This window comes from Pseudonaja textilis, chromosome 3, assembly GCF_049901715.1.
Source record: "Pseudonaja textilis isolate UNSWEBS1 chromosome 3, rPseTex1.2, whole genome shotgun sequence".
NCBI classification, from domain to species: domain Eukaryota; kingdom Metazoa; phylum Chordata; class Lepidosauria; order Squamata; family Elapidae; genus Pseudonaja; species Pseudonaja textilis.
In genome coordinates, this window is record NC_141992.1 from 104,937,100 (window position 1) to 104,965,097 (window position 27,998).

At 41.3% G+C, this 27,998-nt stretch overlaps 1 protein-coding gene across 3 annotated transcripts in view; it reads left to right on the forward strand.

The window, feature by feature from the left end:
- The window catches only part of SUCO (SUN domain containing ossification factor), a 214,197-nt gene that overhangs the window by 45,531 nt on the left and 140,668 nt on the right, over positions 1-27,998 (forward strand). For all 3 annotated transcript variants that reach the window (XM_087932039.1, XM_087932040.1, XM_087932041.1), the window contains exon 4: positions 21,157-21,302. In XM_087932039.1, coding sequence (XP_087788165.1) covers positions 21,157-21,302 — 146 coding nt within the window. The remainder of the gene's footprint in view (positions 1-21,156; positions 21,303-27,998) is intronic.

Genomic DNA, 27,998 nt, shown 5'->3' on the forward strand with positions numbered 1-27,998 from the left:
TACCATGATCCTCCTTGTGGCTTGCAGGTGGGGCTATGTATATAAGTTTGTAACTGTGCAGTTAGAATTTGCAGGAGTCAATTTTAGTGTTCACCTTGAAAGAGATTTATCTGTGCTGGCGTTCTTCCCATGGACTCTCCTCAATTATTTTCCTGGAGTTTATGATTAGTTATCTTGGCTTGCTTCAGAACTCTCATCAATGTGGTTTGTTTTGGTTTTCTGTTTGCCTCATTAGTTACTTTTGTGACTTTAAACTGTGCCAAATAAAACAGTGAAGTTAAGTTGAAGGCCTTACCGGACTTTAATAAACGTTTTGGGTTTGGGGTTATTTTGAGAGACTACGGGTCAGCACACTGCTACACTTGGGAGCAGTCATCGACACGACTTTGTGCCGAGGTTTTCCTGTCTCCAGATCGTGGAAAAAGCCTTGCAGAGATCATCACCCAGATTCAATGACAACAGACTGTTCCACTGTCGCTGCTCTCCAAACTACTGGGGAAGATGGTCTCCTGTATTGTCATCGTCCCGTGGGCGCGACTTCACTCCCGATCGCTCCAATGGTTCCTGCTCCCCTTTCAACGAGCAGGAACCAGCCACTCGTCAATCAAGGTCCTGCTCTCTCAGTAGGCCCGGCGGTCCCTCAATTGGTGGCTCTCCCCGTCCCTCTGGAAGGGGCTCCAATTCAAGGAACCAGACAGGCTAGTAATTACCACAGATGCCAGTCTTCTGAGTTGGGGCTCCCATATGGAGGGTCAGATAGCTCAAGGGGTTTGGTCCAGATCAGACAGCACCATCCCATAAATTGGTTAGAGCTCAGAGGTATCTTTCTGGCTCTTAAGCATTTCAGAGCCTCGGTGACCGGCTCCCATGTTCTTGTGTTGATGGACAATATGGCCGCAAAGGCACACGTCAACAGATGGGGGGAACGAGATCCAGGGCACTTATGAGGGAGGCAGAATGTTTGGGGTTATGGGCAGAAAAACACCTGCTGTCGATCTCAGCAGATCACATTTCCGGAGTCGACAATTCCCAAGGCGACTGGCTGAGCAGGAATTTAGTCAACCAGACAGAATGGTCCGTTCCTCCATCTCTATTCAGGGATCTTTCCCTCAGATTCAGAACTCCGGAGGTGGATCTCTTCTCCACTCTTCAAAATGCCCAAGTCAACAGATTCTTCACCAGGTTTCCTTGCCAGGGAGCAGAGGGGACCAATGCTCTTTGTTGCAAATGGCCCGTGGGTCTCCTCTATGCCTTTCCCCCCATCATTCTGGCGGTCATACGGAAGCTGTTGGTGGAACAAGCAGAGCTAATTCTCCTGGTACCCTATTGGCCAAGGAGGCCCTGGTTTGCGGACTTGGTCAACCTGTCTGTGGCTTCCCTTGGAGGATCCTGGCCCATCTCATCTCCCTGCACCAAAGGACCCTGATCCACCCGGAGCCCCAGTGGCTCAAGATGATCATGTGGCACTTGAGCGGCAGCAGCTAAGGGAGGCTAATCTCCCAGAGGGGGTTATCCTCACCATCCAGGCATCTCGCAAACCTTCTATGAGGCACCTCTATGATGCCACCTGGAGGGTTTTCTCCCAATGGTGCCTCAAGGAGGGTCTCTCTCTCTCCTTCCTCAGCCCACTCGGCAGAGGTTCTTAGATTCCTTCAGGATGGCTTGGAGAAAGGGTTAGCGCCCAATACCTTATGTTGCCAGGTAGCGGCTCTCTCCTCAGTTTTTTCATGGGGTTCGCTTCCTTCCTTGTCCCATCACCCCTTGGTCAGGAGATTTTTGAAAGGGGCTTCCAGCCTACAACCTCCTGTGGGGCACAGGTATCCTTCATGGGACCGTCACTTGGTTCTTAATGCCCTTACAAAGCCCCCTTTGAACCCCTTAGAACAGTGTCTATCCAATTCCTAACTCTAAACATAGTTTTCCTCGTTTCTATCACTTCAGCCAGAAGGGTGTCAGAACTGGCTGCCCTTTCTATCAGGCAGGATCTTTGCATCTTTCACAATGATAGGGTTGTTCTCCGTCTGGACCCCTCCTTTATCCAAAGGTTAACACTTGGTTCCACCAATCCCAAGACATTGTGTTACCTGGCTTCTGTCCCCTTCCACACCATGACTTAGAGTACAAGTGGTATACTCTAGATGTCAGAAGGGCTCTTAGAATTTACATCAAGCGCACTTCCCCTTTTAGAAAGACAGAAGCCATGTTTGTCTCCTTTTCACCTTCTCACTTGGGGAGCAAGGCTTCTTCCCCTAATATTAGCAGGTGGGCCAGGATGTGCATCGCACAAGCCTACAAAGCGGTGGCTCTTCCAGTACCCCGTGGTCTAGCGGCACACTCTACCAGAAGTGCGGCCATTTCAGCTGCCTGGGCTACCCAGGTATCCTTGGAAGAGATTTGCAGAATGGCCACTTGGACATTTTCGTCTCCCTTCATCAGACACTATCGTCTGGATTCCTTTGCCATGGCGATGGCGGCCTTCGGCAGACAGGTTCTTCAGTGAGTGGTTCCACTGTCAGAGTGATTGGCCGGACGAGGACCCGCCCATGGACATCCAAGCTTTGGTATGTCCCATCCTGGGCTCTCGCTGCAGCATGGAGGAGAATGGGCATTGGTAAATTTACCTGTGAACGGCCTTTCTATCTATGCTGCGAGAGAGCCCAGCCCCTCCCTTGGTTTGTCCGGAGATGGTAAGGCATGTTAATGTATTGGATTGTTTGCTTTCAGAGACACTTCTTCAGTCTGTCAAGTATCTTCGCCAAAGCTGGGGATTCTCCCGGGGGCTGGCTTTTTATATACAAGTACAGACTCAGCTTAATGATGTCATAAAAAGGAGTCTACCCATCCTGGGCTCTCGCTGAAGCATAGATAGGGCGTTCACAGGTAAATTTACCAACACCCATTTCGGTGCATTCCAATATTTTCTTTATTACCATTTCTTCCGTGGGTATGCTTCCATTTTTCCAATTTTGTGTGTAAGTAATTCTGGCCGCTGTTATTACATAATATTAAATATTGGATTCTTTTATTGTATTTCTCCATTAATGGGCTTAATAAAAACATGGTTTTAGGTCTACTTGTTGTGTTACTATCTCCTCTAACAACGTTTTTTATCTTTGCCCAATTTTTTTTCCTCAATGGACAGGTCCACCACATGTGATAATAAGATCCATGTGCCTGTTTTCATTTCCAACACTCTGGTGACATGTTTGGAAACATTTTTGCCATCTATAGAACATTTTGCTATAGAACATTTTGTACAGATTTCTTTATTTTCCATTGGTTGATCTCACTGTCAGAAATTTTCTCCTCATTTCCAGGTTATATCTCTCCTTGTTCAGTTTCCATCCATTATTCCTTGTCTGGCCTACAGGTGCTTTAGAAAATAACTTGACCCCTTCCTCTCTGTGGCAACCCCTCAAATATTGGAACACTGCTATCACGTCTCTCCTGTCCTTCTCTTCACTAGACTAGTCATGCTCATTTCCTGTAACCGTTCTATATATGTTTTAGTCTCCAGTCCCCTAATCATCCTGGTTGCTCTTCTCTGCACTTGTTTTAGAGTCTCAATATCTTTTATAGTGTGGTGACCAAAATGAGATGCAATATTCTAGGTATGGTCTTACTAAGCCTTTATAGAGTGATATTAGTACCTCACTTGATCTTGATTGTATATCCAATTTAGGGTTGCATTGGCTTTTTTGGCTGCCACTGCATACTGCTGGCTTATATTTAGCTGGTTGTCCACTAAGACTCCAAGACCCCTCTCACAGTTTCTGCTATTAAGCCTGGTTTCACCCAGTCTATATGTATACTTTTGGATTTTCTTGCCTAAGTGTAGGGCTTTACTTTTCTCTACACTGAATTTCATTTTGTTAGATACAGTCCAGTGTTTGAGTCTATCAAGATCCATCTGGATCTTGAGCCTATCTTCTTGGGTGTTAGCTATCCCTGCCAGCTTAGTATCATCTGCAAATTTGGTAAGTTCCCCTTCTATTCCCTCATCTAAGTTGTTAATGAAGATTTTGAAGAGTACTGGGCCTAAGACGGAACCTTATGTCACCCCACTGCTTATTTCCCTCAATGTAGACTTAGACCCATTAAGGACTACTCGTTGAGTACGGTTTTTCATCCAGTTGCGAATCAATCTGATGCTGACATTATTAATCTATAATTTCTTTCCCACAGTTTTTGTCAATTATCTAGTTCTATAGTGTACCCATAGTTTTTTGCCTGTGTTATTATAATTTCCTTTAATGATTCTTCTTCCATTTTGAAGCTCAGCAGGTAGTTGTAGAACTACTTTATCAGTTTTTCATCTGTCCCCTGCCATATCTTATCCAATTCTTGTGGTTCACTATAGAAGCCATATTTATCTGTATTATATCTTGTCTGTGTTTTCATATAAGGCCACCAGTCCATGTCAGTTCCCTGATTTATTTAGTTTCCGTTTTATTTTTAATTTCCCTTGTTCATTTAATATATCTTTATATCTTACTATTTTATCTAGATCTAACATGTTAGGATATATTAGTGCTTCCATTGTGGATAACCAGACCGGTATTTTCATATAGTGATTCTGTTTAATTTTTTCTCATACTAACAAAGGAGCGTTTCTCCTTAGAGCTGCTCGGATCATCCAGAGAGTGGGAGGTTCTTCAGTCTGCGTCGTTGTAGGCTGAGCTTAATTACTGAGGAACGCTCCGCCTTCCGTCATGTGGCTCCCTTGCGGCCTTCCCCAGTTTATGCTCAGCCTTCGTGAAGTTAGGCTGTGTTCCTTTCGCTCCTTGGCCGATTCAAGTCCTTCTAAGTTTAAGGTTTGCCTGTTTTTCCTTCCTTAGCCTCTGCGCATCTGGGGTGCCTCTAGAGCAAGGGGAGTGCGTTTCTCGCCCCCAAGGGGGATAAAGAGCGGGTGGTTTAGCAGCGCTTCGGCGCTAATCCCCCCCACCCTCGATTTGGCTTATTTTTCCTGCCGCTTCTCTATGCCGCCCTCACTAGCGGCTTGATCACACTGTGAGCGCAGCTGGTTTCCCCCCCACCCGAACGCCGATCGCCCCAGGAAGGGGCAAATTCCTCTTGCTGCCCTCTCGGCATTCTAAGCTTGCCGGAGGGACCTAGTTCCGCCCTGAGCGGCCCCCGTGCTCGGGCGCCATCTTCCGGCCTCATTTTTGGCTGCAAGGTTGCCAGCCTGTTAGAGCTATTATTATTTCTGTACCGTTGCTTTCCAAAAATCCCAGAATTGTTGGCTTTCCGCAGTAGCACTCAGGGCGAAGAATAGCAGTCACCCCCTCCCGGTTGTTGTCTAGGAGTTCAGGCTGCTAGAGGCCTTATCTCCAGCCTCAGGAGTTCATTCGACCAATTGGATACTAATAATAATAACCTCCTGGCTTTCTGTCCTGGGAGCTCCGAACCTAGTTAATTGATTAGCTATTTTGATATTAAAATAAATTCCAAAAGGGGGCGCGGGCCAGCTAAAAGGACACCCGGCCTTTGCTGTAGGTCGAACCCTTGGCGAGCCAACCGCCTATAGTATCTTTATATACAATCCTTACTTCTAAAATGGCAGATGACAATTCCGCTAAATGCCCTTCTTTGAAGGCCAGATCTAAGTCCTACCACTTGCGCAGACAGGCTAAGGAAACTTCTAAGGAAACTTCCAAGGCCTCTCAAAGAGACGCCTTAAGATGCCATAAGGCATTGGAGAAAGAATTCGACAGGCGATCCAGGGAGTCATAACCGGTGCCTCCAGCCCTCCCAACCCCCGTTCCTTCTACCTCTAGACACCCGCCCCTCCTCCAGATTGCTCTTCCCTCTCCAGGCACAGCTCATCCCAGGGGCATCAGGTCCCTGGACCAACGACCAGACGGATACCTGAAGCTACATTTACTCCCACGGCCGCTGGTCTACGCCAAGAGGAGCCCGCCACAGTCGAGATTCCTGAACAAATGAGGGCATGGATGGAACTGGCTATCCGCCAGGGGATTACAAAAGGTCTCCAACAGATGTCCAGGCACGGCCTCCTTCCAATGGCTCCCGAACACGAGTCGCTATCAGTCAGGTCCTCGCCTAGATCAGACCCTCACCACGGTCAGGTACCTTTACAGAGGGGCAGCCCTCTCCCAGAAGGGGAACTGGAGGAGGAGATAGAGGGCCTGGACCAGTTCAGGGAGGAGGAAGAATTTGAATGGGGGTCCACACACCTCGGTGAGCCCCTATCGGAGATAGACCCTATGGAAGGGAAGATGTCCGAAGATGAGGGTCTCACCCCCGATCAACCCACCTTTGTGGGTTTGTTCAAGCCTCACATATTTAAATCGCTCCTCTTTAAGGCCAAAAACATCTCTGGCCTAGCCGTACAGTCTCCCTCTGCCCACCCTTCCCTGGCGGAGGGTCCAACGGACGCCATTTTCAGGCAGCCCGTTGTGGAAGCGGAGGTTATTCCGGCTCCACCCATCTTTCACAACCTAGTCTCAAATCAGTTGGTCTCCACAGGGGCCCCTCCTGCCCCATCCAACCAGGACAAGAGATTCTTCAACCTCGACTTTTGCACCTACTTAATACTTTCGAGGTTGATGAGCCCATCGTTGGCTTAGCATCCTCCTCCTCCCCTAGTGATCCTCTGGAGGCTCTGAAACCCGAGGACAAGAGGTCCGAACTAGCCTTACGTTGGGCTCATCAAGCCGACGCTTGGGCCATTAGATCGACCACGGCCGCCTCCGTCTTCACCAGGTCTTCGATCCGGTGGCTCTGCCAACTGAAACAGCATGTCCCCCCCTCTAATACAAGGGCGCACCAGGACATCGCCAAGCTCACGGCCGCGGCAGAATTCTCGGCCAACGCCACCTACCATGCGGTTAAGTTCTCCTCCCGAGCAATAACCTCTCATGTTACAGCCCGCCGTCTGCTCTGGCTCAAACACTGGCAGGTGGACGTAAAAAACAAAGTTAAGTTGGCCACTGCCACCATCAAGGGGGACAAACTATTTGGTCCGGCTCTGGAGCCCCTGCTAGCCGAGACCCAAAGCAAGAAAAAATTTCTTCCTTCTCTTTTTCGGAGATCAGAGCCAAGAACCTCTCAGCCATTTCGGAGAGGGTCCTCCCGACCTTTCTACCAGTCTCCCTTCCCGTCCAGGTACCCAAGACCCGCCTCCTTTCGGCCATTCCAACCTCAGGATCGAGCCGATACGGGCGACAGGAACAGGAGGGGCGGCAGCTACAAGCGCCCCTTCAGGGGTTCAGGGGGGAAGCCCTTCCAGTGCTCCAGATAGATCCTGCCCCTCCCTTCCCATTGGCGGATGTCTCAGACATTTCGCCAACTGATGGGATTCCTCTACTTCCGATGCCTGGGTCCAGGACACCATCAGATTCGGTCTCACCCTGGAATTCAGCGCCCCCCCCGGACTTTTTCATGGCATCCCCCCCTCGAGGGATCCCACCAAACGCAGTTTGATGGATTCCACTATTCATCATCTCCTCAACATACAGGCTATCCAACCCGTCCCACCCTCTCAATGAGGGCAGGGTTTTTACTCCCACCTTTTTGTGGTTCCCAAATCCTCAGGTGGATGGAGAGCAATTCTAGATCTAAAACGCCCTAACCGTTACCTGATCCACCGCAAATTTAAGATGCACACCTTACAGTCCATTCTACTGGGCACCAGGCAGGGGGACTGGCTCTCTTCTATAGATCTTTCAGAAGCGTATCTACACATACCAATCCGGCCCTCCCATTCCAAATTCCTCAGATTCTGTTACAATCACCGCCACTTCCAGTACGTGGCCCTCCCCTTTGGGTTGGCTTCTGCCCCGAGAGCCTTCACTAAGGTCCTCGCGGCCAATGAACCCTTAAGTCTAGTAAGATGAGAGTACGACTTTCTTTTCCCTCTCGACTTCGCATAAACTGGGGAACACCGCAAGGGAGCCACATGACGGAAGGCGGAGCGTTCCTCAGTAATTAAGCTCAGCCTACAACGACGCAGACTGAAGCACCTCCCACTCTCTGGATGATCCGAGCAGCTCGAAGAGAAATGGCGTGTCAGGTAAGAACCAACGCCCATTCTAACCTGGTGTCTTTGGAAGTAGAGGTGTGCTTTATGTTTCCCATCCCATATAAATGCATGCCATCCCAATTGTAAGTCATGTCCCTCTATTACCAACATCCTTTTATTCTTTAGGTTTATCCACTCTTTTAACCCTATGACTATTAACTTTATGATTCTTTTATGTACACTGAGAGCATATGCATCAAGACAAATTCCTTGTGTGTCCAATTATACCTGGCCAATAAAGAATTCTATTCTATTCTATGTAAGGACTGAAGCTTGATAATACAACTCCTAGTCTGATAACCCAAATCCTCCCTTATTTTTAGTGCCCTGTAGTATTTTTAGTTTGATTCTTGGTTTCTTTCCTTGCCAGATAAATTTTGTTGTCGTTCTATTTAACTCTTCAAAAAAGTTTTTTCCTAGTTTTATCAAAATTACTTGGAATAAAAATAGAATTTTCAGTAAAATATTCATTTTAATTATCTATTCTTTCAATTAGCGAGACTTGTAAATTTTTCCATTTTTCCAAATCCATCTTTATTTGCTGCATTAATTTAGAATAGTTATCTTCTTTGATAGATATACATCTTGCTGATAGCCAAATTCCCAGATATTGGACTTTTTACATATTTGCATGCCCATCTTTTACATCAATTCGTTTTTCTGTTTATTTGTAAGGTTCGTTGTCAATATCTTGGTCTTTTCCTTGTTTATTTTAAGTCCTGTCACTAAACCAACCTCTTCCATTTTTTTTTTTACTAATTTGGGTCCTGTTTTGAGTGGTTCTTACAAAATAAATACCAAATCATCGGCAAATGCTTATATTGTTCATTTTTTTTTAATCTTCAGACCTTTTATTTCCTGGTCTTGTCTGGCCTGTCTGAATAGGGACTTCTAGCGTTAATATGAATAGCAGAGGCGATAGTGCACATCCTTGTCTTACACCCTTATTTATGTTAAATTTTTCTGTTGTTTCTCCATTTATTATCACACTTGCCGTTTGGTTGGAGTATATTGTTTGAATCATCTTTACAAAGTTTTCTCCAAAATTCATGTTTTTCAGTTGTAATATCATAAACCTCCAATTCATGTTGTTGAAGGCTTTTTGTGCATCTAAAAAAATCAATGCTAGTTGCTTTTCGGGGTGGGCTTCATAGTATTCCAATACATTCATAATAATCCTCATGTTGCTTTTCAGATGTCTTTTGGGTAGGAATCCATTCTGGTCTGGGTGTATGAATTCACTTAAGAATCTTTTTAGTCTTTCTGAGATTATGGAGGCAAATATTTTGTAATCAACATTAAATAGTGATATTGGTCTATAATTTTTATCTGTTGGTGATCTGTGTCTTCTTTTGGTATTAGTGTAATGTATGCTTCTACCCAGGTTTTGGGTAGTTTGGCCCTTAATAATGCATCATTATAGACCTCCAGCAGTGAGGGTCTTAGTGATTCTTGTAAGTTTTTGTACAGTTCTGCGGGAAGCCTGCCTGCACCAGGAGTTTTATTGTTTTTTGTCTCTTTTTTTAAAAAAATAGATTTTATTGAATTTACAATTTAAAAACACATCGACAATACATTTACAATATAGAAAGAAAATGGCTAGGGGGAAAGAAAGAAAACACCCGGCCTAACACACCGGATAAAGGTCGGTTGGGGAGGGGAAGAGAAAAGATATAGAAGGGGAGAGGGGAAGGGAAGGGGAGGGAGAATAGGGTAAAAAGTACAATTAAAAACGAACGATATCTTTTTGTGACAATCTGTAAGGATCATTTCTCTTCGTCATATCCAATCTACTCCTCTTTTCCATTATGTTTAAGTTACTCTTTATCATTTACATAATTTGTCTCTGTGTAAGCCAATTATACCATGAGTCCCAGTTGTTGTAAAATGTTGAGGACTCTTTGTTTTTTAACGCTATCGTTAGTTTATCCATTTCAGTACACTCACAAATTTTCTGAATAACCATTTGCTCTGAAGGTGTATGAGGTGATTTCCAACATTGAGCAAACACTAATCTAGCCGCAGTTAGAATATGGATTATTACATATTTTGTCTTTTTGGATAAATATCTATCAGAGATCCCTAACAGGAAGAACTCTGGTTTATAGTCTATTTGTTCTTTAGTTATCTCCTCCAATCATTTTCTGATTTTTTGCCAAAATTTTTGGGTAGTTTTACAAGACCACCACGTGTGGAAAAATGTTCCTTCAGTGCTTTTGCATTTCCAACACCTTGAGCTCATGTTAGGGTTCATCTTCGCCAACCTCGAAGGGGGTAAGTGCCATCTATATAACATTTTATACATATTTTCTTTGTACGCCGCCGATTTCGTAATCTTGATGTTTCTATTCCAGATCTTTTCCCATTCTGTTAATGTAATGCTTCTTCCAATATTCCTACTCCACGTTATCATGTTCCCTTTCACTATCTCTTGCTCTAATTCTACCTCCAATAAATATTTATAAAATTTGGAAATATTCTTTTTATTTGATCCTAATAAGATTTTATCTAAATATTGTAATTTGCTATTGATTCCAAACTCTTTGATATCTTGTTTGTATCTGCTATGGATTTGTATATATAACCACTGGTCGATTTTAAATCCCTGTTCCTGTAAATCCTGTCGAGTTCTTAATTTTCCTAGAGGGTCTAATAAATCTTTATATTTAGTCGTTTTTGTTATATCCAAATTGTTGGGATGAACCATTGCCTCCATTGTTGAAAGCCAAATCGGAATTTTTAAATAATGTTTTTTGCATATTTTTTTCCAATTAGTTAATAATGAATCTCGAATAAGGTGTCTATGAAAATACGACTGTTTAGTTTTCCCCACTTCCCATAGAAATGCGTGTCACCCTCTCTGAAGATCGTGCCCTTCTAAGGCTAAGGTTCTTTTATTGAGTAAATTAACTCAGTCTTTTAACCATAATAAGTTGGCTGCCCAATAATATAATTCCCAATTTGGGAGTGCTAGCCCCCCTCTACTTTTTGCATCTTGTAAAGCCTTAATATTGATTCTAGTTTTTTTCCCTTGCCAAATAAATTTAAGTGTTACCTTATTTATATCTTAAAAAAAATTTTTTGGTAATTTAATTGGGATTGTCTGGAATAAGTAAAGGAATTTTGGTAGGATGTTCATTTTGATCGTGGCATTCCTGCCCAGTAGAGAAAGCTGCAGCTTATTCCAGGATTCTAGGTCTTTCTTAATTTGCTGTAATAGTTTATCATAATTATTCTCTTTGAGCGATTTACTATGTGGTGTTAACCATATGCCTAAATATTTGACCTTTTTTGTTGCCTGTATCCCTATGGTTTTTTCTAATTCTTTCCTCTGATTCTCTGTTAGATTTTTAGTCATTAATTTTATCTTATTTCTATTGATCTTTAATCCTGCTACTGAACCTAATTGTTCTAGTTCTTTTATTAGGTTATGTCCTTTTTCCATGGGTTCCTCTAGGAAGAAAACCATATCGTCTGCGAACGCCTGTAGTTTATATTCCTCTGCTTTGACCCTTACTCCTTGGATTTCAGAGTTTTGTCATATCCGCGTTAACAGTGATTCTAAAGCAAGTATAAATAGGAGGGGTGAGAGGGGGCAACCCTGTCTGACGCCCTTTTCAATGTTTAATGGGCCTGTTTGTTCACCATTAATTAGTATGTTGGCCTGTTGGGTGTTGTAAATTGTTGTGATAATGTTCTCGAATTTAGTGCCCAGACTCATGTTATAGATTTTTTGTATTAAAAAGTGCCAATGTAGATTATCAAATGCTTTCTCAGCATCTAAAAACATGAGTGCAAATTGTTTCTCTGGATGAACTTCATAATATTCTAAGACGTCAATAACGGTTCTTAGATTATTTTTGATTTGGCGGGACGGAAGGAAACCATTTTGATCTTCATGAATGTATAAATTTAAAACTTGTTTTACTCTATTTGCTATAATTGAGATAAATAATTTATAATCAGCATTTAAAAGTGAAATTGGTCTATAATTGTTGATATATCTGGCATCTACATCCTCCTTCAGAATTAACGAAATCAACGCCCCCCTCAATGAGTCTGGCATTTTGGCTGCCAAAACTACTTCATTAAACACTTCCAGCATCAGTGACCCTACTAACTATTGTAGCTTTGTACAGTTCTACTGGAATCCCATCTGGACCAGGGGATTTATTATTACTTTGGTTCTCCATTAAATAGTGATATTGGTCTATAATTTTTATCTGTTGGTGATCTGTGTCTTCTTTTGGTATTAGTGTAATGTATGCTTCTACCCAGGTTTTGGATAGTTTGGCCCTTAATAATGCATCGTTATAGACCTCCAGCAGTGAGGGTCTTAGTGATTCTTGTAAGTTTTTGTGCAGTTCTGCGGGAAGCCTGCCTGCACCAGGAGTTTTATTGTTTTTTGTCTCTTAATTGCCTGTTATTTCCGTTATTATTTCATTTAACATTATTCTGGTATCAGTTATTTTAGCTAGACCAGCTTTTTCCAAATATTGTTTAGTAATATCTTCTGGTATATTTTCCTGGCTATACAATTTCCTAAAAAATTCCTAGGTTATTTTCTTTTCATTCTGATGATAGAGTTCCCTTTTTGTCCTGTAGTTGGTGTATAATTTTCTTCTCAAGTCTTTTGAGCTTGTCTTGTAGTATACTGTGCTGTTGTTTCTTTTTCTTATTTCTTCTTGCTATGTGTGTTAGTGCTAATCCTCGGATGTATGCTTTTGCCGTATCCCACACATTTTGCAATGATGTTTCTTCTTTTTTCTTTAAAAAAGAGTTTCATTTCTTTTTCCACCATCTGTATGAACTCGTCTTTTAAAATATTTTGATTCATTGTCCATCTCGATTTCTTCTGTCCCCTCCATGTAACTTTTCCCCCACAACACTTTATTGGGTTTTTCTGTTTATACATAATACCATTACTAATTGAACAATACTGTGACAATATATATATACATTTATACATCCTATCCAATCTTTTGATACATACTACTTCCATATACCTTCATAACTATTATATACATTACTTACATTTTCTATACTTATGTCTGTTGTCAATCCTAGGTGCATACCATATTGCCTCCATGTAACATTTATGGGGTTGTGATCTGCCCATATGTTTGTTGTTATGTCTACTTCCTGGATGTCTGTTCTCATTCCAGATGTCATCCATACCATATCTATTCTTGACCACGATTGATGTGTATTTGAGTAAAATGTATATTGGTTTGTTTTTAAATTTAGCTCTCTCCATGCATCCTGTAAATCTAGTTCCTGTGTCATCTCAAAGTGTTCTTTCTTTTTTCTTTTACTGCTTCTGTAGTCTTTTTTAACATCCACAATTGCGTTGAAGTCTCCTATTAAGCATATATTTTCATAGTCCGTTTCTATTATCTTTTTATGTGGTCTTTTATGGAACTCTTCCTGCTTATTATTTGGGGGCATATATTGCAATCAGAAGGGTTTGTTTCTGGTTTATTGATATCTCTGTCATTAATATTATTCCTTCTTCATCCACATATATTTGTTTGGGTTTTAACAATTCTCTAATGTACAGTGCTATTCCTCTTTTGATATGCTAAAGACAAATATAGCTTCCCGATTTTAGGGTATTCTACTAGGTTGCCATGTTATTTTTTGATGTGGATTTCTTAGAGGCAGACTATATCCAAGTTCAATCTTTGTAATTTTGTAAAAGTTTGTTTTCTTTTTGCGGGGGAATTCATCAGATAGCATCTTAACTTCCTCATCCCTCTTTTTTACTTATATATGGGTCTTGCTCTTCTGGTTGTTCTTGTCTCTCTCTGCATTTTTGTTCTTGTGCCTTATCGTTCCACACAATCATTTTCCACCCTGACTCTTTCTTCTCGTTCTACAGCTTTTTCATCTGGTTGCTGTTCATCTTGGCTTTTACTTTCTATCTCCTCTCTCCTGATCTACATCTGTCATGAAATGATGTTTAAAGAATTCATATGCTTTGTTGTATCTATCCTGAATTTCTTGTCTTGCCAGGAGATCAGAATTTTTTCAGATATCAAACATCTGAACATTACTTAATCAATTGTGTAGTCAAAAATTGATACTGTCTTCTCTGTGCAGCAGCAGCCAAAAAAGCTAATGCAATCCTAACTTGTATTAACAGAGGGATACAATCAAGATCAAGGGAAGTACTAATATCACTCTATAAAGCCTTAATAAGACCACACCTAGAGTACTGCATCCAGTTTTGTTCACCACATTATAAAAAAGATGTTGAGACTCTAAAGTACAGAGAAGAGCAACCAGGATGATTAGGGGACTGGGGGCTAAAGCATACAATGAACAGTTGCAGGAACTGGGCTTGGCTAATCTAGTAAAGAGAAGGACCAGGGGAGACATGATAGCAGTCTTCCAATATTTGAGGGGCTGCCACAGGGAGGAAGGGGGTCAAGCTATTTTCTAAAGTACCTGTAGGCCAGACAAGGAATAATGGATGGAAACTGACCAAGGAGAGATTTAACCTGGAAATAAGGAGAAACTTTCTGACAGTGAGAACAATCAACCAATGGAACAGCTTGCCCTCGGAAGTTGTGGGAGCGCCATCACTTGAGACTTTCAAGAAGAGATTGGACTGCCATTTGTCAGAAATGGTGTAGGGTCTCCTGCTTGGGCGGGGGGTTGGACTAGATTACCTAGGTCCCTTCCAACTCTGATTATCTGTTATCTGTTCTCTGTTCTCTGACTCTCCTGGGTATCTGTTTTAAGATTTGGATTTCTCCACCCTTGTACATTATGGGTTCGTCTCTTATTCTTTTGTATATTTTGTCTGTCACTGACTTTTGGGTGAACCTCATGGTCACCTCTTTCGGTAATCTGTGCCTTCTTCGTAGTTTATGTGGATTCTAAAAATTTCATCTATGTTTCCTTGTATGTCATGCTTTTCTGTAATACGTCCACCAGCACATCTGTCATCACTGTAGCCAAGTCTTCCTCTTTCTTTTCATCATTCTGAAATCTCAAGTAGAAGGCCGCCTTTAATTTTCAAGAAAAATTATTGTTTCTTCAAGGTCTCTGTTAGCCAAGGTTAATTTTTGTTCCATTTCTTTCATCTTTTTTTCTGTTTGTTCAGCCCTTACTTCTACATTTTGTATTCTCTGTTCATTCTTTGTTATCGTTTGTTAGATACTCCCTATTTTATCATCCATCTTTCAAATGTCCTCTTTCATCTCCCCCATTTCACTTTGATCTCATGATCTCTAGATATGGTTTCGTGGGTCTTTATCTTGGCTTCTTGTATCGCAAGAAGCGTCGCCTGCATATACTGCATAGAGCCTGACTTCTCCATGCTGAACATGCTTTCTATTGATCGCTGGTTTGATGGAGATGATGTTGCGGATATAGGCGTTGATGAGGTTTTCTTTCCTATTTTTGAGATATATGATGTATTTGTCATCTCTAGTAATCATGTAAAAAAACGCTGGGTAATCAGAAAGTATTTATCCAAAATGATAAATCTAGTAGTTTTAATAATTTTTTCCCTTTGCTCTAGGGTTCCCCCCCCCAGCCCCTGATATATCTGCTTCAACTCCCTTTTATTGTAACAATGACAACCAACCCACAGTTCAGTAACATATATAGAATATATAGACATAGAATCTATCAGATATATGTATAACTTTAAACAATTGCTACTTAGTAGTTAATAATTAGTAAAAGTACAAGTTAATCTTTCTATCAATTCTTTATACAAAAGCCTTCAGACTATGCATTCTTCAATCTTCTTTTTTCTTTGATGCTTATAGTCCATACTGAATTTGCCCCACTGTTCTTATAGTTTTTTTTGGCAAAGTTTATAATCCATAAGAGACCCAAATCTCATCAAGTCATTAAGATTTTCTCAAACAGTACCTGGATAGTTATAGAATTTCCAAATTCACCAAGGAATTTTCTTTTCTTTTTCAATCTTTCATTTCCAAACTTAATTAACGTCCTCTAAATGTCACAGAAGTCCTTCTGTAATTCTTGTAAGTATTGCATCAGTTATTTTACTTTCAGGCACACACTTCACGAACCTAGATGGCACTCTTGCTGTTTTTAATGCTAAAGAAAAGCTCTTACTGAAGCTTTAATTGGGATTTAAGGGGGATAAGAGTAAGCATATTTTCTTAAAAGTTGTTACCAAATATTTAGTCTGGACTTTCCTCCAGCTTAGTCTCCATTTTCTATAAATGCCCTGTGGCTCTTCTCTGGATCTGTCAGAAGCTCCAACCACCTGATTGCAGTTGTTCTCATGGAGCAGAAATCCTGCTCTGATCTTTTTGAGTCCCACTTTCTCCGCTTCTATTTTATGTCAAGGGTAGATGTATTGCAAAGTGTTAGAAATAAAAAGTTCTCATCCTTTGTAATCGTGTTGCTTCTTGATTTTGTCTTCCTAATTCTTGCCTAGTTATCATAGCTTTGGATCCACCATGCTGGCTAATTTCTCTCCTGCTGGCATCAGGAAGTTTTCCTTCGTTCTAGCAGGAGAACACCTTTCTCCACGCTGTCTTCAGGGCTTCCCCTCTGCCTTTGCTAGCCTCTCCAGGGTTTGCCATTCCCATTAAGGCTCGCCAGGCAGGAGAAATCTGGTAGGGATAACAGCGTTGTTTTCTCACTCTGCCTTGCCAGAAGTCCCGCAAATCTACATTCATTCTAAGCCTTTGTTTTCCTGACTTCGTCTTTGCAGTTTCTGGCTATCTGCTAATGTTCTTTTCTTAGCTATGTGTCCTCCTTTCCTTTTTTTGTACTTGTCCTTTTTGTCTTTCAATTTGCAAGAGAGATATTTGTGCAGCCATGCTGGTTTTTCTTGGATTTCTTGTTTTTGTTTTTTCAGTTGTATTGTGCTGAACTGGGTTTTTATGATCATATTTTCCAGTTTCGCAAGCTTCTTGAGTTGTTTTCCCCTTTAGGATTTTCATCCAATGAATTTTTTCCAAGTTCTCTCTGAGTTTGTTAAAATTAGCTCTTTTAAAATCTAGGATTCTGGTATCATTATGTTCTATTGCTTGTGTTTGAATTAATATCATTCCAGTGCCTAAGAAAACCATCTAGGAACTGAATGACTAGAGACTGGTTGCTCTGACATATGTAGCTATGAAAACCTTTGAAAGGTTAGTGTTTGCCCACCTGAAAATCATCACAGATCTGCTGCTAGAACCCCTGCAGTTTGCCTACCATGCAAATAAATTGGCAGATGATGTTGTCAATATGGTATTGCACTGCACCTTGCAATATCTTGAATCTCCAATGATTTATGTAAGGGTCCTTTTTATAGACTTCACCTTGGCATTCAATACCATCATCCCAGAAATTCTTGCCTCTAAACCAGGGGTCACCAACCTTTCGGACCTCAGGAACCACTAAATTCTTAATTTTAAATCCTGCAGACCATTAATATGAATGCAGCGCGCCGGTCGCTGAAGCGCTTGGACTCCCAGTGATGGGATGGGGTCCTTCAGGCACTTAGCTTGGCCGTCTATTTCTGCAACCTTAAACACTCAGCCATTTGGACCCATTTCCCGCAGAAAACAAAACACCAGGATCTCTCTCCTCCTCCCCCCCTCTCTTTCTCATTGCTCTCTCTCTCTCTCATCTCTTTCTCTCTCACTCTCTCTCATTCTGATTCTCCGGCGCTCTCTGGTTCTTGTGGTGCTTCTTCGGCCTTTGTTTAGTGCTGGACACACTTGGTCGCTCGGTGAGACGCACGACCTGCTCTCCGCCCCAAGACACTTGCCCGACCCGGCTTCGCATCGTAATGGGCTCCAGGAGGAGGAAGGGATGCTGTCTTCCCCATTGTGAAGTGTGCTAAATTTAAGTGTGCTGCGCAAGGCGCTGCAAGAACAGCAAGCATGCCATGGAGGTGGCGAGAGTAGCGTCAGCCGCAGCCGGGTCAGCCAGTGTCTGAGGAAGTCACGCATCTTCCAGTTGCGCAGCACCAAAAAGGGCCAGAAGAAACACCTGCAAAACGTGAAGCTTTGCTCCCACTTTGGAATATGGAGCGAATCTCCATCCCCCGCCCTTCCCTTCTCAGGCCAGGCAAGGACTGACTGGGAGGGGAGGGTGAGGGGCGGGGCCAGCCAGTGGTGGGTTCAGCTGACAGGAAGCCACAGCAGGAAGACAAAAGAGCTACAGGATGCTGCCACTTGTTGCTTTGGCCTGCCTGCGCTGCCACCCCCACCCCTCTTGGCTCAACAGCACCATTACCTTGATCTGGCCAGCGAGGGCTGTGCTACCCCTTGCACTTTGCACCATCTGCGAAGATGCATATTGCATGTACCATCCTCCCCATACGATGGAGATTTATAGCACCTCCATGAGCTTCCTGGCCAGTCCCATATCACAGAGTTCTAGTCACAGGACTGGCCCATTGGTCATCCCAGAGCAGCTCCATCACCCGGGTGCACTGCGGACCACCAAAATTTTCTCACAGACCACCAGTTGGTGACCTCTGCTCTAAACTGACTCTGTAGCTCTGCAGATGAAAGTAGATAAAATTAGATCAAATGCCAATTCACTTAACCAGAGCTGTGTGCTCTGCTGTCTCCATTTCTCTTCTTTCTCTACACCGGTGATGCAGCTCAAAGGATTCCTCGGTTAAAATACTGAGGTTTGCAGATGATACAATGGTCATTGGTCTCATTTGAGATGATGATGAGTCTGTATACAGATGGGAGATTGAACAACTGGTTCTGTGGTACAGTCAGAGCAATCTGCAGCTGAATACATTTAAAACTGCAGAAATGAAAGTGGATTTTAGGAGGAGCCCTACTATTCTATCACCTCTTATAATATTATACAACATAGTATCAACAGTTGAGATCTTCAAGTTTCTGGGTTCTCTAATTTCCCAGAATTTGAAATGGACACTTAACATTAGAACCATAATTAAAAACACACAACAAAGAATGTTCTTCCTGTGCCAATTCAGAAAGCTCAGACTGCCAAGGAGGAAGTGACATTACTGGTGACACTAGAAGCAAGGGAAAGGAGCTCTCCATCCCCTGTGCTGGCTTTTTCATGTTCATGGGATCTGGAGAAACCAAAAACCACCCTGCAGGGGAGGTGAAGCAAAGGGAGGTGCCTTCTGAGGCCCCAGGGGAAAATGCAATTCCCCTGAAGAGCCCTAGGCTATTGCTCTCTATGCCACATCGTGGAGAAGAGGCATCCAAGATTGCTACCACACAGCCGGCGTCTGTTTAACATCTAAGCAAAGTGCAGGAGCGAAGTTAGTGACAGTGTGAAACTGGGTGAGAACTGTCCCTTTTATTTTAAAACAGGACCCTGAGAAGAATATTCAGAAAAGTGGACTCATAAGTATATTAAATGGCTGCAACCTAACTACTGGAGTAAAAAGTTAATGTCTTAAAATAATATACTGAAGTTAATATTCTAAAAACAAGTGAAGAAAGAAAACAGCAAATTTGTTAAAAATGTAGAAACTGGATTTTGAGATTGGATGGACACTGGCTTTGGGTAGGCATTTATAAAAATGCTGAAATATATATAAAAAACGAATATAGCATTCATTTTTGAAAGATTTGGAATGTATTGGAAGTTTGATTAAAGTGTGATTTAAAAGACAAGACAAAGTGAAAACTAATTTAAGAGCACCACCTGCTGTCAAAGAAAAAAACAACAGATCCCCAAAGTTTTGAAAAGATTTGGTATATGAAGAACTGAAAGTGAAATTCTTAAGACTATTAACAACAGATTGATTAATTTTGAGACACAAAGATTCCTGGATGTTAGATATTGGTTTTTCAGCTTGAAAAGTCATTTGGCTTTGATAAAGACAGTTGAACAATTGGCTGGGAAGAAATAAAGAAACAAAAATAAAAATGAGTGGAATTTGCAAAGAAATTGCATTGGGCTTTCAGGAAATAATGGATAGAGTGACAAAAAGACTTGAAGTCATTTTGAATAAAATACAAAACATGGACGCAGAGCTGGAAACTGAGACACAAACGACAAGAAGAAAGCAGGGAAGTCCAGGAAGAGGAGGGGCTAACTAAAGACAAAAAGAAAATATAAATAAATATATTGGTGGAAGGGGAGAATACTAAGGGGAGGATACTATAAAGGAAATTAAACAAGAACTGGAATTGCAAAAAGAAATCTTTGGGAGAAAGAGGGGTAAAAATAGTTAAATTGAAAATGAGACAATTGAATATAATAGAGAAGGAGGAAATGTTTAAGATCTGGAAGTGGCAGATAGCGACAGAAATGTAAGAGACAAGCTAAGAAATGGAACACTAAAACTTCAACGAGAGTGAGAGATGAAGAGTTTAAAAATAACTATTAGAACTGCATAATTTGCTAAACAAATATGATGAATACTAGTCTACTTGTATCAAATGTGATTAGAAAGGGCATTTTTTTCAAATAATAGTGGCATTTTTAGAAATTAAAAAGGGGATAAATAATGGAAAATTATAATTTAATAATTATAATTTAATTTAATATTTGTGATTTGTTATTACAACTATAAATTTGGTAAACAGTGCAAGTATGATTATTAATATATAAGTGGTAGTAAGAGGAGTGAGGTTAAGAATATAGAGATTGATACAAAAGTAATATATTATAATATTGAATAATTTAAGATTGTAAATTAACAAAGCTACCCCACTGCTCCCCCCTCCCTTTCTGTTGGCAACTCTAAAAGACCATAGAAATATTTTATGAGTTGACAGCTTGTGTTTAAAAAGCATGTACATTCCCATGACTACATTAGAAAAAAAACTGATTGCCTGAACAGAATGTTTAAATTTGCTGGGATAATTACAGTTTAGTTTGAAGCAGAAAAGCATACTGAATTAGCACCTGAAATATTTAGTTTGGTTAGTTTCCTTTGGTTGAAAGTTGGAATATAAATTGAATGCCATATGCTAAATAAATAAATAGCTTTTATAATAGCTTCAAGATCTCAGTATTAGTTTTTTCTGTTCCCATTCTGTTTAAAATCCTTTGTGCAGTTAATTCACTCTATTACTAAAACAGTTGTCATATACCATCCTTTGTGTTGACTAAAAAAATGTAAGTTCTGAAGTTGCTAGAATTCATGTTAAAATCTGTTTTACTTTTTTGAACAGAACATGGAAAAGGGGGAATTAAAGAATTCTGAAATTCAGGAACTGTCTTCAATTAATTCAAATGAAGCTTCTTTCATCATAACTAATATTCCTGAAAATATTTTCAGCATATCTACCTCTGAGATCTCACCAGACTCTCAGTCTAGGTAAATATTTCTGTTTTCTCATTTTGATATTTACTATTTTAAATTTGCTTTGTATATTTTATCCACATGGCTTATTTGTATGAGTAAGCAGCTTTGGTATTTTTTATCCTATTCTCTTTCTTATTGAAATATGATATGATATGTTATTATACTTACATGATATGTGGAGGAAGCAGCATCAGATCGTTGAGAGAAAAGTTACTAAATCAAGTAGGAAAGTATAAGGAGATGGGAAAAAAGGAGCACAAAGTTAGTTATGGAAGATAGAAAGGATAAAGGAAAAGAAGAAATTGGGGTTAAAGAGGAAAACACCAGCAAAACAGCAGCACAACGAATGGAAGACTTGAACAGCATTCTCTCTTCAGCTACAACAGTCCCCTGTCTCCTGCCAGCCTGCTAGCCCTTCCCAGCGGCCTGTCTGAGGCAGAGGACAAAGGCCTATAGTAACCCATCCAAAAAGTGGTGGCTATAAGAAATTGATGGCAGAATTGGTGGAGGGGAGAATTGTAGTAGCAGAGACAGGTAGCACAGCAGCAGAGGCGCATAGAGGTAGAGAGCTCTGTTCTCTAAAGCTGAGTAGCAGGCTGAGCAGAGCAGACCAGACAGCAAAACTGAGGTGGCCAGAGAGCTGAACGGCAGGACATTATGGTTCCTATCTTCAAGAAAGGGGAGAAAAAACAGGCCCAGAAAACTACAATCAGTCTACCATCAATACTTGAGAAGATCCTGGAAAATATAATCAAAGAACAGATTTGCAAACACCTAGAAACAAATGAAGTTCAAATACATACAATGATTTGTATGTTTGAAAAAAGTCATGGAACATTGTTTTCACATGACTACACACAAAATGGAAAGATAAATTTATAACTAAAAGCCAGAATGGGTTGGTTAAAAACAGATCATGACAAACCAATCTTATTTCATTCTTTGATAAAGTGACTAAATTAGTAGACCAGCAAAATACTGTGGACAGAGTATACCTAGATTTTAGTAAGGCATTTGACAAAGTAGACCACAACCTACTTCTTGGTAAGCTAGAAAAATGTGGAATAGAACAGATCACCATCAGATGGATTTGTAGTTAGCTGACAAACCATACTCAATGAATAGTCCTTAGTGGTACTATAGACCTCCGATTAGTGCCGTGGTGGTACAGTTGAAGGCGGTACAGGGCTTTGTTCTCCATGATTGAGTTCTTTCTGCCAGAGGCCCCTTAGGGGGGTCTTCGATCTTTGAACTATACTGCCTGGAGCAAATAAATCCAAACAGAAAGAAAGAAAAAACTCCCCCATCAGAGGGAAGAGAGTGGCAATCAACCAAATGGGGGACCAGAAATAGAATCAGACTGAATAGAAAAAAAAGAGAAAAACTTTATATAGCAAACATTGAGGATTTTTAAAGTTTTTTGAGAGTGCAGATGGGTCAGAACAACTAATTAACTAAATTAGGAGCAAAAACAGCTCTAAAAAGTTAAAAAGAATTTTAAAGAGAACTTCAAAAGAATTGTGTGTCACGGATTCCTGAAGAATCAAATTAATGAAGGGAGAGTGACACCTAGTGGCAGAGAGGAGCAAATTGTTGAAATGTACTATACATAAACAGAAGATTTGGCTGGGCCTAGACCAGGGGGTCTGCAACCTTAAAAGAGTCATTTGGACCCGTTTCCCACAGAAAACACAACTGGTGTTACTGAGTGGGCACAGCCAACTTTACATCACTGAGTCCCACCCAGTCACATGACACCACCAGCCACACCTACCCAGCCAGTCTTTAGGGCAGAGAACTGGATGTTAAATTATTTGCCACACCTGACCCCGCCTCACCTGTCCCCTCCCTGCCACCTCTTGCCACACCCGGCCTTGGGTGTACTGTTTACCTTTCTCTGTCTTTCTCTCTCTCTGTATCTCTCTCTGTATCTCTCCTCTCCACTCTCTTTTTCTCTCTCTCCTTTCTCTTTCTCTCTCTTCTCTCCCCCCTCATTCTCACTCTTTCCTTTCTCTCCTTCTCTTTCTCCTCTGTCTCTTTCTCTCTCTCTCTCCATTGTCATCTGTTCCTCTCCTTCCCTCTCTATGTCTCTTTTTGTGTCTCTTCTCTCTCTCGGAAAGCCGAGGCTGGGCTGACCAATTGAGCTGTCTTGGGGCTCTTTGCTCTGTTTCTTCTTGGCAACTTTTTGGAAATCACACACAAAAAGAAGCCATGCCCACCCAGTCACATGATCACACTCACCTGGCCACTCCTGCCTAGCCATGCTCACAGAACAGGTAGTAAAAATATTTGCATCCCACCCCCTGCCTAAGATGTTTTATAAAAATGACAGAAGAAATCTGTATACAAGATGTTTGGAGAGAAATGAACCTGAAAAAGACTACACGTTTTATTCAAATAGACATAAATCATGGTCTAGAATTGACATAATATGGATGTTCCCTGAATTAAGAACTGATATACTTGAGACGGAGATAGAACCTAGTGTTTGGGCTGACTGTAATCCAGTAAAATTGATTTGGAGAAGAGTAAAGAAGAATCTTAGATGGATATTGAACCAAGCTATATTAAGAGAGAAATAATTTACAGAGCCAGCAGCAAAGGAAATTGAATTTTTCCTTAAAAAAAATAAGAGAAGATACCTCACTTCAGAATGTATGGAACCTAGCCAAAGCATACTTCAGAGGATTAGCTGTAACCTACATGGCTAAAAAGAATAAAGAGAAAAAGCAACAGACTGTGATATTAAAAGAAGAGTATAAAAAATGGAGCTAGAGCTCCAAAGAGACCCCCAAAAGAAAATGCTTAAAAGACAAACGGAGATAAATAAATATAAATTGAATTTAATAGTCTCAGAAGAAATAGCCCAACAAACTAAAAGGGTAGAAAAAACCATTTTTGAAATGCAAATAAACCAGGAAGATGGCTGGTGTATAAATTGAAAAAGGAAAAAGAGAAAAGGGTGATAAATAAATTGCATGATGATCAGGGACATACACAATTCCAACATGAGACAAAAAAATAGTTAAAGAATATTATGAAAAACTATGATACAGAAAATAAATCAATGGAAAAAATAACACAATAGATGGAAGAAGCCAATCTACCCAAAGTCCTAGAAAATGTTAAAAATATATCAAATGGAAAAGTAACAATGTGTGAGCTAACAGAAGCGATAAAAAGAAAAAAAAAGATAAAACACCAGGCCCAGATGGGCTACTGTCAGAATTCTATAAATGTTTTTCAGATACGCTAATCATGCCACTGAAGGAAGTCTAACAAGCTTCTGTCAGAAACCTAATTACCATATACATGGATAGAAGCGATGTAAATGCTAGATTGCTAAAGAGGATATATATCTGACACAGATAAAAAATTATAGACCAATATCCTTATTAAATGTGGATTACAAAATCTTCACCTCAATAATAGAGACTGAAATTTTTTTTGACTGAATTTATTCACCCAGACCAAACTTTTTTTTTTAACCAAAAATACAAATAAAACACAATTTAAGGATTATTTTGGACACATTAGAATATTACAAAACACATCCAGGGAAACAAATGGCACTAATTTTGTTAGATGTCCAGAAGGCTTTTGATAATGTAAACAGGCAATTTATGGTACACCAATTAAACTGTATGGACTTTGGAAAAGAATTTATGAATGTAATTAAGACTATACAAACAAACAACTAAAGTAATTGTAAATGGGGACTACACAAAGAATTTTAATATAAAGAAAGGAACAAAATAAGGATGTCCACTATCATTTTTACTATTTATATTGACTTTGGAAGTCTTATAGGAATATTAGACAAAATACAGAAATTAAAGGAATGGAGATAAGAGATGAAAGATATAAACCCATGGTGGGATTCTACCGCTTTGGCCCGGTTTGGGCAAACCGGTAGTAAAAAATACTACCATTCGGCTGAATTGTAGTCAAAAACAGCTACCAGTTCACCTGAACCTGTATTTCTTTTTTTTCCCTCCCAACGATCAGCTGTTCCAACGATCAGCTGTGCTGGGATCCCCCTCACTGTATTACTGCTTTGGCCAGGAGGCCAAAAAATGGAGTGTGGGGGTGTGTGTTCTGTGTCCCCTATACTCTGTTTTTTGCCCTCCTAGGCCTCAGGGAAGTCGTCTGGGAGCAAAAACGCCCCCCCCAGGAGGCTTCCCTGAGGCCCAGGAGACAAAGGAAATGGAGCGCTGGGGGGAAGCTGTTGCACCCCCCAAAAGTCACACCCACCCAGTCACATGGCCATGCCCATCTAGCCACGCCCACCAAGCCATGCCCACAGAACCAGTAGTAAAAATATTTGCATCCCACTCCTGATACAAGCTACAAGTGTTTGCAGATGTTTTGGCATTTATCATAGAAGATCCGTTAGAGACTATTCCTAAACTATTAAAAGAAATAGAGGAGTTTGGAGAGGTAGGTCTGAAAATAAATAGAGAAAAAACTAAAGTGATAGTTAAAAATCTCTCACAAAAACAAAAAGAAAAACTGGCAGAAGTGGAATTTCAAATAGTTAAGAAAGTTAAAGACTTGGTAATATACTTAACAGCAAGATGTGCAATGATAAAAGAAGACAATTATATAAAACTACTTAAAGAAATGAAATCAGATTTGGAAAAATGGAAAAACCTACATTTATCAATGTTGGGTAGAAATACCATATTCACCAATATGTATATGGGAAAAAATAAAATCTAAAATACATTTGAAAACCCCAGAATATGTTCTGACCAAGACTTATGGAGACACTAACAAACACATGTTAGTCCCAAACCCCTTTTTTCTTTATTTCAACAGCTGTGAATTTTAGTCATTCACAGCCTTTATAATGAGTCTGAAACAGTTTGTAAATAGTCCCATGGAAGTCTGTCAAAGTCCTTCAGGATAGGTCTGATAAGTGTGCACTTTTATCTTCCTTGAACTGCTGCCAACGGCTAAATATCCAATTAGTTATATGAGGCCAAAACAGAACACAAATTCCGAGCTTTAGGTTTCAAACCGACCAGTACGAACAAAGTTGCTTCCTGCAAAGATTCCTTTCCTTTTGCTCCTCCTTTATGTCTTATGGGAGGGCCAGTCACCTTCAAGCCTTACTCCTGAGTTTTCCCTTTTGCCTTAACTGTTCTTGCCTTCTGGCAGCTCTGTGCACGTGTGCACTGGGAACATGCTCCCCTTGTTCCTCTGCCTCGCTGCTGTCAGATTCTGGAGGCTCTGGAGTCAGTACATAACTCCCATATGGCCCTGGTCCCATCTTTGTATCAGATGCAGGTCCCTTGTCCAAGTCCTCCCCAGATTCCCGGATTGGCTCATGTTCCTCCTCACTGTCTGACTGTTGCCCTCTCCGCAGGCTGCGAATGGACCACAACACTATCCCTCACCACGGGGCCCTTCCCCCGGGTCTGATGGTCTGGATGCGGCCATGATGGAAATTGGTTGTGGAATGTTTCCACCAAAGCAGGGGCATGCACGGAAATCATATACGCCTAAGTGAAATCCTCCGGTCCATAACCCTTCCATTCAATGAGGTACTGGAACCGCCATTTCAGACACTGGGAGTACCAAATGCTGGCTACCGCATACTTGGGCAGTTCATCTCCAGCATGTGGCGCTGGCTGAGGATGGTCAGGTTGGCAGAGTGGACAGGCTGGCCATTCTTGAACAAGGAGGATCTATGGAAGACTGTATGGACATGCAGTGAGCGTGGCAATGTCAGGCAGTAGGCGACAGGGTTGATAAACACCTCCACAGGAATCAGGTCAAGTTACCGGTGGTCTAGCTTCTTGACCGGCTGGTCTGATGGAAGGTGCCTGGTGGACAACCATACCTGATCCCCTACAGCCAATGGCTGCATTGCTCACTGAGAGCGGTCCACGACTCTTTTATAGTTCTCTTTGGCTTTCTCCAGATACCAATTCATGGACAGCCTGCAACTTGGACAGTCAGTCATTAGTCACCAGAATCGGAGAGTCAAGTTGCATGAGGGAAAAGAACTGAGAATGCTATCCCACATTGGCTAAGAAAGGAGTTGTTTGCGTGGAGGGATTGTACTGTGAGTTATTAAACACAGACTCTGCTACTGCCAAATAATCTGACTAATTGTCTTGTTGTTGGTTTACAAAGAAGCACATGTATTGCTCCAGGATCCTGATAAGTTTCTCAGTTCCGCCATCGGTTTCCGGATGATGCACCGACAACAGGCAGATTTTAACATCCAAGGCTGTCATCAGCCTTTTCAAGAACTGGGCTGTAAATTGAGCCCCTTGGTCTGAAATAACCCGATCAGGTAGGCCATGCAGCCAGAAGACATGTTGGATAAACATGCGGGTGGTGGTGCGAGCTGTCGGTAACCCACAATACAGAATGAAATGCACCATCTTCGTCAGCATGTCTACCACCATGAACACAGTCATAAAGCCAGAGTACAGAGGAAAATCTGTCAAGAAGTCCATAGAAATGGCGCCTCAAAGTTTCTATGGTATTGGCAAGGAATGAAGCAGCCCTGGGGGAGCCCCCGTCGCCAACTTGGCCTACCAGCATCATACACAGGACATGACATAGGATTGGATGTTGTGTTTTAGTGGGGCCACCAGAAGGTCTGAGAAACTAGATTTAAAGTTTTGAAGAGGCCGAAGTGCCCCACCACATGATTATCATGGCACTGTGACAAGATAAGTCCCCGGAGCA